This window comes from Callorhinus ursinus, unplaced genomic scaffold (genome assembly GCF_003265705.2).
Source record: "Callorhinus ursinus isolate GAN/ISIS: 27379988/994484 unplaced genomic scaffold, GSC_fseal_2.0 scaffold25, whole genome shotgun sequence".
In the NCBI taxonomy this organism is placed as follows: Eukaryota; Metazoa; Chordata; class Mammalia; order Carnivora; family Otariidae; genus Callorhinus; species Callorhinus ursinus.
The window spans coordinates 8,372,047-8,385,018 of NW_027397087.1; the positions used below are offsets into that span (position 1 = coordinate 8,372,047).

At 42.0% G+C, this 12,972-nt stretch overlaps 1 protein-coding gene across 2 annotated transcripts in view; it reads left to right on the forward strand.

Annotated features, from left to right (window-relative positions):
* The window catches only part of NUSAP1 (nucleolar and spindle associated protein 1), a 36,407-nt gene that overhangs the window by 18,311 nt on the left and 5,124 nt on the right, over positions 1-12,972 (forward strand). For both annotated transcript variants that reach the window (XM_073876833.1, XM_025883815.2), the window contains exons 6-8: positions 4,391-4,500; positions 8,861-9,048; positions 11,305-11,462. In XM_073876833.1, coding sequence (XP_073732934.1) covers positions 4,391-4,500; positions 8,861-9,048; positions 11,305-11,462 — 456 coding nt within the window. The remainder of the gene's footprint in view (positions 1-4,390; positions 4,501-8,860; positions 9,049-11,304; positions 11,463-12,972) is intronic.

The following is a 12,972-nucleotide window of genomic DNA, read 5'->3' on the forward strand; positions in this document are numbered from 1 at the left end:
TTCTAGTTCTCTTGCTATTCCCACCACATCTGCAGTCACTTCCTCCACTGAAGTCTTGCACCCCTCAAAGCCACTGTTGAGGGCTGGAATCAGCTTCTTCCTAACTTCTGTTCGTGCTGATATTTTGGTTTCTTGACATGAATCATAAATGTTCTTAATGGCATCTGGAATGGTGTATCTTTTCCAGAAGGTTTACACTTTTGCCCAGGTCCATCAGAGGAATTACTATCCATGGCAGCTATAGCTCACAAAACGTATTTCTTAAATAGGACTTGAAAGTCTACATGACTCTTTGATTCATGGGCTGCAGAATGGATGCTGTGTTAGCATGAAAACAACATTAATCTTGTACATCTCCCACAGAGCCCTTGGGTGACCAGGTGCACTTTCAATGAGCAGTCATATTTAGAAAAGAATCTTTTTTTCTGAGCAGTAGATTTCAACAGTGGGCTTAAAATATTCAGTAAATTATGTTGTAAACATGTGCTATCCAAGTTTTGTTGTTTGATTTGCAGAGCACAGGCAGAGTAAGTGTGGTATCATTCTTAGGATTTTCAGATGGTCAGTGAGCATTGGCTTCAACTTTAAGTCACCAGCTGCATTAGCCCCTAACAAGAATCAGCCTGTCCTTTGCAGCCAGGCATTGACTTCTCTGTAACTATGAAAGTCCTAGATGGCATCTGGAAATAGAAGGCTGTCTCATCTACATTGAAAATCTATTGTTTAGTATAGTCGCCACCTTCATGAATGATCTAGCTCTTCTGGGTAACTTCCTGCAGCTTCTACATCAGCACTTGCTGCTTCACTTTGTACTTTTATGTCCTGGAATAAACTTGAACCTCATGAACCAACTTCTGCTAGCTTCCAACTTTTCTTCTGCAGCTTTCCGAACTTCTTCAGCCTTCATAGAATTGAACAGCATTAGAGCCTTGCTCTGGATTAGGCTTTGGCTTAAGGGAATGCTGTGGCTGGTTTAGTCTGTCCAGACCACTCACACTTTCTCCGTATCAGCAGTAAGGCTGTTTTGCTTTCTTGCCATCCATGTGTTCACTGGAGTAGCACTTGTCCTCTCCTTCGTGAACTTTTCCTTTGTGTTTATAACTTAGCTAACTGTCCTAGTTTTCAGCCCATCTTGGCCTTTACCATGCCTTCTTCACCAAGCTTAATCATTTCTAGCTTTTGATTTAAAGTGAGAGACGTGCAACTCTTCATTTCACCTGAAGACTTAAAGGCCACTGTAGGAGCAGTCGAACACACAACACTTATTAACTTTGCCCTCTTATTTGGGCACTGCTTCTGGTGCCCCAAAATAATTTCAGTAGTAAAATCAAAGATCACTGATCATAGATCACCATAGCAAATATGTAACAATAAGGAAAAAGTTGGAAATAATTGCAGTAATTACCAAAATGTGATACAGAGACATGAAGTGAGCCAATGCAGTTAGAAAGATGGCTCTTGACAGGGTTGCAAGAAAGCCTCAATTTATAAAAAGAAACAAAAAAAACCAGTATCTCAAAGTGGAGTAAAACAAGGTATGCTTGAGACTATTTTTCTACTTCTGATCACCTAACATAGTGACTAGGACATGGCACAGTAAATCTCTGAGAATGGATGTCTATAAAGTACTTGGTACAATGTCCACCTTGTAATTATTTTTCTTGAGTACTCTCTACCCCCAACACAGGGCTTAAACTCATGATCCTGAGATCAAGAGTCACATGCTCTACTGACTGAGCCAACCAGCCCCTAAATTTTCTTTTCAGTAATAAGTTTAAGGGATTCCATATCTAAACATGTAATTAATTGTCTCTATTGCCTGGTACATAGAATGTTGAGTGTTGTATATTTATAGTACTTAGAATGCTGCTCAGCATATATTAGAAATACATATACTTAATAGTTCATTAGAATTTTAATTTTTTTAAAAATTCAAATTCAATTATTATTATTTTTTTTTAAGATTTTATTTGTTTGACAGAGACACAGCAAGAGAGGGAACACAAGCAGGGGAGTGGGAGAGGGAGAAGCAGGCTTCCTGCCAAGCAGGGAGCCCAATGCGGGGCTCAATCCCAGGACCCCAGGATCCTGACCTGAGCCAAAGGCAGACGCTTAACGACTGAGCCACCCAGGTGCCCCTCCATTTTTTTTTTTCTAAAAAACATTTATTCAGCATCATGATCAGACTGTTACATTTAGCAATCAACCACATGGGTACAAAAAAAAAAAAAAAACTACATTAAAACCCTTTGTTGGAATGCTTTACACTTTCCACAGAACAGAAACTAAAATAACCTGTTATACAATTAGTCCTCAGTTTTTTGTCCATACACGAGCATTGTCTAAAACATGTCTTCTTTGCAGCAGGTAGGCGCTGCCACCACTGTGCTTGGCTAAGTTCACAAATCTGTTGTAACCTGTAGCTTCCCTGTGGCTTCTCTGGCTCTCCTCTCCTGCTGAGCTTTGTTTCCTGGCAGTGATTAGAACCTCCTGCCACTGTCATAGCTACTGCTGCTGCTGGAACCACCATAGCCACCTTGGTTTTGTGGTTTGGCAAAGTATTGGCCTCCACCACCATTGGGGGCCAGAGCTTCTGCCTCCAAAATTTCCTCCTTTCATGGGTCCAAAATTTGAGGATTGATTGTTGTAATTGCCAGAATCATCATAACTTCCGCCACCTCCAAAGTTGCTTCCATCATTACCAAATTTGTTATGGCCATCCCCACTGCCACCATATCCACCACCACCTCGACCACCACCAAAGCTACCTCGACTGCTGAAGTGTCCTCCGTGACCAAAGTTGTCATTCCCCCCAAAACCACCTCCACGACCACCACCACCATTTCCAGAACCACTTCAACCTCTTTGGCTGGATGAAGCACTAGCCATCTCTTGCTTAGATAGGGCTCTCCTTACTTGACAGTTGTGGCCATTCACAGTATGGTATTTTTGAATGACAGTCTTGTCTACAGAGTCATGGTCATCAAATGCTACAAAAGCAAAACCTCTCTTTTTGCCACTGCCTCGGTCAGTCATGATCTCGATCACTTCAATTTTCCCATACTGTTCAAAATAATCCCTTAGATGATGTTCTTCAGTGTCTTCTTTAATGCCACCAACAAAAATCTTTTTCACAGTTAAGTGGGCACCAGGTCTTTGAGAATCTTCTCTTGAGACAGCCTTCTTTGGTTCCACAACTCTACCATCCACCTTGTGTGGCCTTGCGTTCATGGCTGCATCCACCTCCTGCACAGTGGCATACTGTGACAAACCCAAAGCCTCTGGAGCGCTTGGATCTGTCATTACCACACAGTCCGTAAGCGTTCCCCATTGCTCAAAATGGCTCCTCAGACTCTCATCGGTTGTTTCAAAGCTCAAACCTCAGGCGCCTAGGTGGCTCAGTTGGTTAAGCGACTGCCTTCGGCTCAGGTCATGATCCTGGAGTCCAGGGATTGAGTCCCGCATTGGGCTCCCTGCTCAGCGGGGAGTCTGCTTCTCCCTCTGACCTTCTTCCCTCTCGTGCTCTCTATCTCTCATTCTCTCTCTCTCAAATAAATAAATAAAAATCTTTAAAAAAAAAAAAAAAAACAAAGCTCAAACCTCCGATGAAGAGCTTCCACACCTGTTCAGGCTCTTTGGGAGACTCTGACTTAGACATGATGGCGGTGGGAGGGGAGACTTTAATGATGCTCACTCGGCAGCGTCCACGGGCAGAAAGGACTCAATTATTTTTTTAAAGTAATCTCTACACCCAACATGGGCTTGAACCCACAAACCCAAGATCAAGAGTCACACACTCCTCCGACTGACCAGCTAGGCCCCCCAAGAATATTCTTAATCAGAATAGCACAGAGCAGGGATCAGCAAACTCCTGCCAACCCTGGCCTGTCTTAAAACCTTTAAGCTAAGAATGGTTTTTACAGTTTTAAAGGATTGTCTAAAAAAAAGAGATACCATATGTGGCCACAAAGATGAGAAAAAATATTTACTGTCTGACCGTTAACAGGAAAGGTTTGCCAATCCTTGGTATAAAGCTTTCTAAGCATTATAAAATGTCAAATTTATGATTAAGTAAAGGCCATTTGACTAATTGGTGAGGGGAGAGGACAAATCTGTTATTCTTTTCTTATTCTGTGGACTAAACCACAGTTAGCAGTGAAATGGACAGAGGAGAGATGGTAAATGTTTGATAGTTGATAAGATGAATATACTTTGTCCCTGAGTTTCCAAAAACTGAAAGATATGACATTGAAGTTTTAGCAAAGATGATGTTTGATCCCTGAATGTCAGGGATGCAGAGAGGAGAATAAGTATTAACAGAAGGACAAAGGGAAGGTGAATAAATGGATTTGTCTTGCTATTAATTGTCATATTTTGGGGAACATTCCAGACTTTAAGAAGCTTCATGAGGCTCGCTTTAAAGAAATGGAGTCCATTGATCAATATATTGAGAGAAAAAAGAAACATTTTGAAGAACACAATTCATTTAATGAACTGAAGGTATGCTGATAAAATTATGTGTTTTGGGTTTGTTTTTTTTTTTTTTTTTTTTTTTTTTTTTTTTTAAGATTTGTGTATTAGAGCAAGCACGAGCAGGAGGGGCAGAGAGAGAGGGAAAAAGAATCCCAAGCAGACTCTGAGCTGTGCGTGGAGTCCAACTCGGGGCCTGATCTCAAGACGCGGAGATCACAACTTAAGCCAAAACCAAGAGTCAGATGCTCAGCTGTGCCACCCAGGTGCCCCTAAAATTATGTTCTTACTGGGACTGAACTATTTGATTTTATGGTTTTGTTTTGTTTTTTAAGATTTTATTTATTTGAGGGGCGCCTGGGTGGCCCAGTCATTAAGCGTCTGCCTTCGGCTCAGGTCACGATCCCGGGGTCCTGGGATCGAGCCCCGCATCGGGCTCCCTGCTCGGCGGGAGGCCTGCTCCTCCCTCTCCCACTCCCCCTGCTTGTGTTCCCTCTCTTGCTGTGTCTCTCTCTGTCAAATAAATAAATAAAATCTTAAAAAAAAATTTATTTATTTGAGAGAGAAAATGAGATGGCACTAGCAGGGGGAGCGGTAAAGGGGGAAGTAGGCTCCCTGCTGAGCAGGGAGCCTGATGCAGGGCTCGATCCTAGGACCCCGGGATCATGACCTGAGCCAAAGGCAGATGCTTAACCAACTAAGCCACCCTGGTGCCCCGAACTATTTGATTTTAATGTCAATACCTTAGCTAATACAGCCAGCTTTTTATTCTACCAGTGGAATGGATTTGTTTGATACATTTGATAAATGTATCTTTATTATCTGAAATTGCTTCCCCCACCATAAGAATTTTCAGAACCCTCAGAATAAAACTGGGAGTCCTCAGTATAAAGAACTAATTCCAAACTGCCAGTAAGTTGTTCTATTCTCAGCCTTCACACATTGTGCTTATTACTTTTGTTGAGGCTAGACTGGTTTGTGGGTGAAGCCATTTTCTTTCCCTCTCACCTAAAGGAAAAAGGAACGAGTTGCACTGGCCAACTTAGGGGCTTCCTGCTAACTGAGCTCCGGGGGGCCCTTCAGTCCAGGTCCTGCCAGACTCAAGGTCCCTTCGAATAAGAAAAGGGGAGGAAATCAACCCCAAGGCTGAATTAGAGCAGTGAGTTGACAACATCCTGTTATTACCTTACTTGGTCTCTGGTGTTCAAGAGGTGCCACACAGAGGACGGGGGAATATTTATTTTAGAATTTCATAATACATGCCATGTGCTTATTTCTCAAAAAGCCTTGGAGGCAGTCTTTGGTATTATAACACAAAACAGTATAAGGTTGGTTTGAAAGGGGCAGAATATGAGCACTGTTAGCAGGGACGGCATCTGCTGTGTCAGTCGAGTTCCACATTTTCTGGTACAAATGCTGACCCAGAAACACACTAGGTGACAAGTTCTACATATTGTTTGTAAAAAACATACACCATAAGCTTCTTAGCAAGAAGCTGAATCTAGAGTGGTAACATTCACTTGAACTCTTTATAAAACAACTGACTGCTAACCTCATTGAAGACACCGTTTATCACCCAGCTGACAGCGACAAAGCCAAGCCGTGGCATTTGAAGGCTGCAGACTGGTCCGCCAGCGCGGGTGGAGAATCAGAGAAGACGTGCTCAGCACGCCCATAATCATGCTTGCTTAGATACGAGCAAGGGCTAGGCATCACTGCACTGACAGCTGAATACCTGCACAAGAGGCCTGTGCTGATGATTTACCGGAAGCAGACCTCTAGTTTCTTTTTGTCTTTTTCTTTCTTTCTTTTTTTGCATGAAAATGAGCTAGGGGCAAATAAGCCTGCAAGCAGGGCCACTCATTTTCCTTACCATAAAGCTGAGTCTACTTAAATACTTGATTGAAAGTCAAGTTTTCTAGACTACATAATATGGGTGAGTTAATTTTCTAGGCAAAAATTAGGGCAGAACAAGTGCCTCAACCATAAACTTGAGTGTAGCCCTGAAGGTGTGTTAAATAATGAGCAGGTTATCTTATTTTTCCCGATACCCCACCTGAATGAATTTAGTTCTAAAATCACCCCCCTCCCCACTAAGGAATAGATCTATCAAATGGGTTATTTGGTATGATCTATTTGGAAATTGAAAAATAAAAAATTACAGTGACTTCACCATAGCTAATAGGAAGTTTTTCTTGACAGTTGACATGTTTTGGGATTGGTCATTGGACAGTGTTAATAATAAATAAGCAGAGATCTTAGAATCATCTTGGCCACGACCTGTCTCTCCTTGACTTTCACTAGAGCAGGGAGACCAATTTGATTTAGTTGCCAAATGGTCCCCTACAAGCATCAGAACCCGATATGCCGGTTTATCTTGCCAACAGTGGGAATGATGAATTTTTTAAATCTTTATTAATATAATATGAAAAGATCCCAATTGAGTTGGAATTTCTTTGATCATTATATGTTTATATGTTGTTATTGGCTGGGGTTTTTTCTCAATTTTTGTTTTTGTTTTTTCTCAATTTTTACTCATCTTTTAGCCATTTATATTAATGCTATATATTCTATATTATAAATACTTTCCTTTAGTTTATCTTTTAACTATATATTTTTTAAATTTTATTTATTTACTTATTTGAGAGAGAGAGAATGAGAGAGAGCGCACATGAGAGGGGGAAGGGTCAGAGGGAGAAGCAGACTCCCTGCTGAGCAGAGAGCCTGATGCAGGACTCGATCCTGAGACTCCAGGATCATGACCTGAGTCGAAAGTAGTCGCTTAACCAACTGAGCCACCCAGGCGCCCTATCTTTTAACTATATTAATGGTGTCTTTTATGAAAGATTTTTTCTTAATTTTATCCAACTTTTCCTTTTAAGGGTCTGCGTGGTTTTTTTGTGGGTTTTTTTTTTGTCACACCCTGCCTGTTTCAAGATCATAAAAATAAGCTCTTATATTTATTTGTACTGCTTTTATTATTTTCATCTATATTTAATCCTTAACCCACTTTTTGTATATGGTATGATTGAGCTCTTTGCTTTGTTAGGATTGAACAGATTTTTATTGCTAAAAGACAGGAATTGTTTACATACATTGCTAACAAAACGAGTTAGTACGGCTTAATATCCTACCTGAAAAAAAGTTAGATGGATAAGAGCTAGTAGACTCATTTCTGCATTGTAAGTAGTTCAGAACAAAGATGCAGAGTTGATGGTCCTGACACCAAGTGAACTGTGAGGAGACACAGCATGGAAAGTGGGAATCTTGGAGGAAAGATAGAAGGCAGCATAAAAAGTGTGATTAAATAGAACAGTGTGCTTAAATACATATAACCTGGGCTCCCACCTCATGGTATAGATGTGCATTTACTAACTATTTTAGTAAGTTTTAACTTTGTGTCACATTAGAATCTCTTCTGCTTGTATGTTGAGAAGTTGATATAATTCTCTGAGTGCTTGTATTTCCTATGATATAATCAGAATTTTTCTCTTTTGGCTTTACCTCATCCATTTCAGTAATCCCACCACTGTTGTACCTTAACAAAGCTGTGTTTCTTTTGCTTGCAAGAGCTTAAACCAGTGATAGGAAGACATTGTTATTCTTGGTGTGCTGACAATATCTAAAAAATGATAACCTAAGTGGACCATCCCCAGCCATTTCAAAGGGAGAGTTTCCCTCCCTCCCTCTTGTTGTTTTTGTTTTTAAAGAACTTTAAGAATCCATGGGGGCGGTGGTTGTAGGGGCAGGGGTGGAATTATTTGTAGATTCCATGTGCTAATTACATAATAGGTGGTTCTTTGAGTTTGTATTTAATAAATGGCTTATCACATTCTCAAAGATACTATATGTCCAAGAGAAGCTATTGATCCTCCCTTTCTGGCTACAGGGGACTTTTAAGCCACATTCTTTTTTTTTTTTTTTTAAGATTTTATTTATTTATTGGACATAGAGAGACACAGCGAAAGAGGGAACGCAAGCAGGGGGAGTGGGAGAGGGAGAAGTAGGCGTCCCGCGGAGCAGGGAGCCCGATGCGGGGCTCGATCCCAGGACCCTGGGATCATGACCTGAGCCAGAGGCAGACGCCTAACAACTGAGCCACCCAGGCGCCCCTTAAGCCACATTCTTTAGTCCGAAAATACCTGGGTTCATGGCAAGCTGGGAAAGGCTCTCTGTAACACAGGACTCCGCACAACCAGAAGTTACTCCTAGCTCGGTCACCATAGCGATACAGGGGCCAGGAACTGCCCTGCCCACCTGGCAGGTCAGAAGAGGATGAGGCACTGAGAAGAAAAGATAACAGGTGGGATTAAAAGTGGGGATGAACGGGGCTGCTGTGGAGCCGGCGCTAAGAAGCCCAGTTTGAACATGGTGCGGTGTCTTTCTGCAGAAGCAGCTGGTCACCAAGGGAGCGGTGGTGACTCCGGTTCCTCTCCGGGGAAGGCTCCGCGCAGCTTGCACCCCCACCAGCCAGCGCCGCTTGCCAGGCCGGCCCCTGGGCGCTGCAGGCCGGAGCACCTTGTGTGGGAAGGGCTCCGCCAAGCGAGCCGTTCTCTCGGCTACAAAAATGAATGTCAGGTAAGAAGAGCTCCAACATGTAATCAAGTACAAGGTCTCAAAGCTCTACTGCTTCCTGTACATTTCAGGTGGGCGACATCAAATATGTTTTAATGTTGATGAAAAAGAAGGCAAAAGAGGATCAGAATGGAGAGAAAATAAGTGGATGGTTTTTATAAGCTGTAATCTTTTTTCTTTAAATTTGCATTGTTGTTGTTTTTTAACATTTTAGTTCTTTTTTTTTTTTTTAAGATTTTATTTATTTGACAGAGAGAGACACAGCGAGAGAGGGAACCCAAGCAGGGGGAGTGGGAGAGGGAGAAGCAGGCTTCCCAGTGAGCAGGGAGCCCGATGCGGGGCTTGATCTCAGGACCCTGGGATCATGACCTGAGCCGAAGGCAGACGCTTAACGACTGAGCCACCCAGGCACCCTGCGTTGTTTTTTTATCAAACTTCTCTAAGCTCACATTTGGGTCGTAAGTAAAGATAGAAGGTACATATGGATATTCATTTTATTTAATTAATGTATGCCTATAAAGACATGTAAAGAAATTTTTCCATTGACTTAAATGTAAAGTTGAGCTAAATTCCTACAGAAAATATCTCGATGCAGTGAACTTAATTGACTTGTCCTAAAGTGTAACTTTTGTTAACGTACTGGGAACTGCAGTGTCGGTTATCCCATGCCCCAATGACCCCTCTATTTTCTTTGCTTGTACTTCTCCTGACACAGGGTAGCCCCCAATTATAACTATCCCAGAGATGAAGATCTTCAGGCCCCTTTTCTTTAATATAGAAAAAAAAATTATTTTTAAGATTTTATTTGAGCAAGGGAGAGGGAGAAGCAGACTCCCAGCTGAGCAGGGAGCCCAGCGCGGGGCTCGATCCCAGGACCCTAGGATCATGACCTCAGCCGGAGGCAGCCACTTAACTGACTGAGCCACCCAGGTGCCCCTTAAGATTTTATTTACTTTTTTTTTTTAAAGACTTTATTTATTTGACAGAGGGAGACACAGCGAGAGAGGGAACACAAGCATGGGGAGTGGGAGAGGAAGACACAGGCCGCCGGCAGAGCAGGGAGCCCAATGTGGGGCTCGATCCCAGGACCAACCCTGAGGTCATGACCTGAGCCGAAGGCAGATGCTTAATGACTGAGCCACCCAGGCACCACTAAGATTTTTTTAAGTAACCTCCACACCCAGTGTGGGCCTTGAACCCACAACCCTGAGGTCAAGAGTTGCATGTTTACCAACTGAGCCAGCCAGGTGCCCCTATTCTTTTTAAAGGGTGTTTGCAGCCTAATAGTGTTGGTGCCTGGTAACACTTCCCCAACCCATGTAATTATCTGATGTAGTTTTTAGAGCTTAAAAACGCCCTTAAATTTGGAACTCTATTTATTGAGTTAGCGTGGAGTCTGAGGTACCTCTCTGTGGCAGTTTGGACTGTATATAATAGTAGTGAGGAACACCATGGTCAGGGCAAGTCCTCGCCCCACTGCAGTGTTCACAGCAGCCTGGACTTCACCTAACATGCAGTTGTCTTAACCAGGTTGTACGGTATTCCATAATAATTTTGGGTCCTGATACAGGATCGCTACTACATTTTACTTGTAGGTCCAGAAGTTCTCTTCTGTTAACCCCATCACTACCACCATCATGTATATTTATGTCTGTCCTTCCTGAATTTCACTGAATCTAAGACACCATCAATTGGAGACTCACCATTATTTTATGAACCACTAAGAAAAATCATTGCCAACTATGATGTGTTACTAATTATGAAACATATCCCAATTTCAAACATTAAAATGCATAAAAAATATGCATCATAATCAGTGCAATAAATTTATGGCAATTTGCTAGGAGAATGGGCTTATGTACCATTTAAATGAATGACCATCTACTAGGAAGACGGAAGATCCATTCCCATATTTGGCATAGCAGTCTCCTGTTCCCTGATTGGCCATCACCAGGAGGAGAAAGAGGGGAGTGCTTAGAGTACCTCCTAAACTGTAATTTGAGCCCCAGAGGCATTTCCTTGGAGCTCTACCTTGTTCTGCCATTGGCCAAGACAAGGAAAGCAGAGAAGACAAAACCATATTTTACAAATCAAGTGTTGTAAAATGTTTATTCTGCAAAAAAGGTTCATTATTCATGTAACAAGTACATATCGAGCCCTTTCACTGCTTGGGGATGGGCAGGTGGTTTTGCTTGTATGCTTGATACAAGTTACTCTACACACGAATACTCATGTTTGGTACTCCACTGTCCTGTTTAGGTTTTCAGCTGCTACCAAAGATAATGAGCATAAGCGTTCACTGACCAAGACTCCAGCCAGAAAGTCTCCACATGTGATCATACCTGGGAGTACCCCAAAAGGCCAGGCTGTGCTCGGGACAGACAAGTTAAAGACCACAAATGGAAATTCTGTTTCTGGTAAAACAAAAGAAAAAACTGGTTCATCTTTAAGCCACCTAACTTCCTGAAATTATTAAGTGTATTTGTTTACTTAAAACCTCTCCATAACTATAAAATCAAAAGCAAAAATTTCACCATAGCATATCTTTCATTTTATATTGGTGAGGAAAATGCCAGAGACACAAACAAAAAACTGGTATCTGCCTGAAGACTCCATCTTGTCTCTAAGGAGACCTAAGATGGTGACCCTCCCTGAAGATCATTCAGTCCCTTCTTGGACTCAGGGATTAGAAGGAAGATCACAGTATTCATTACAGCCTCTGATTGGTCCCCCAGGACTATGAAACTCATAGGATCCCAGAGTTTGTGGGATAAAGGCCAAACTATGAACTAGATTATGTAAGCCAGAATAAGCCATATGGATACTCTGCTACACATGGCCTACTTAATCATTACCTACAATCATTAGGTAGTTTTCAAGAGAATACTGCAGTAACAGTACAAAGTTTAAAATATATATATATATATATATATATATATAACCAGCATGAGGCCTATATTAGAACTGAGTATGTCAATTCTCCTGAGAGTCCTATCGAATACATGAGGCAAGAACCTTGATCACATAGAAAGGCTTGCCAACTCCCGAGACTAGAGCAATCCAGCAGGGGCTTCAGAACAGTGTTGGTAATGATCTGTGTGGAGAGTCAATGAGGGTTTCTTCATACCTTAAAGACAGAAGAGTGAGGCTGACAGCTACATTTTAAGCAAGTCCAGATGTGGGAATAGTAAATTTATGTGATTCTTCCTCTAAATGAGCTCTCTCATTCCCAGCTTAACTCTTAATGTTACCACCACCAGCGAGCAAACATTCCATGTAACCTTCTAAATCTTCCTGTGGTAAGGGAAGAAAGGGGCCTGGACAGAAGGCAGTGCTACAAATGGAGTGGACTTGCCTAAGATAGGACAGTGTTATTTTACAGAGAGCTGGGGTCACTGAGTAGACCACTTACCTCATAATGAGGAAGGACTCACAAATGCTTACAGATCACAACCTGAGGCAGAAACTAAATGCTTACCATATTGTGAGCTTTCTCATGGTAATTCAGGGGTGTGCCCAGTTGGGATGGGATAGTTTTTTTCCCCCAACTATCAGATACGAATCTTATGTAAAGGAAATCAAATTGTAGGATTTTTTTTTTCCTATGATTTGCTTCGTTCGCTCAGTGTAATGTTTCAAGAATCACCCATATTGATAAATGAGCTAGAAAATTTGTTCATTTTCACTGGTATGGATACACTTCAATTTGTGTTTTACTGGTCATTGAGTACGTATTTCCAGTTTTTGTTGTTATGGTGTCATGACCATTCTGAACCATGTCTCCTCTACACGTGTGAGAGCTTCTCTAGAGCTCGGAGGGACTGGGGTGTGGCAGGGCTGCAGTTACTGGACAGGCTGAACTGTACCTATTGAAACTCTGCTCGGCATGGTGGACAGCCCGTGTTCCCCCACTGCCGGCACCAGAGA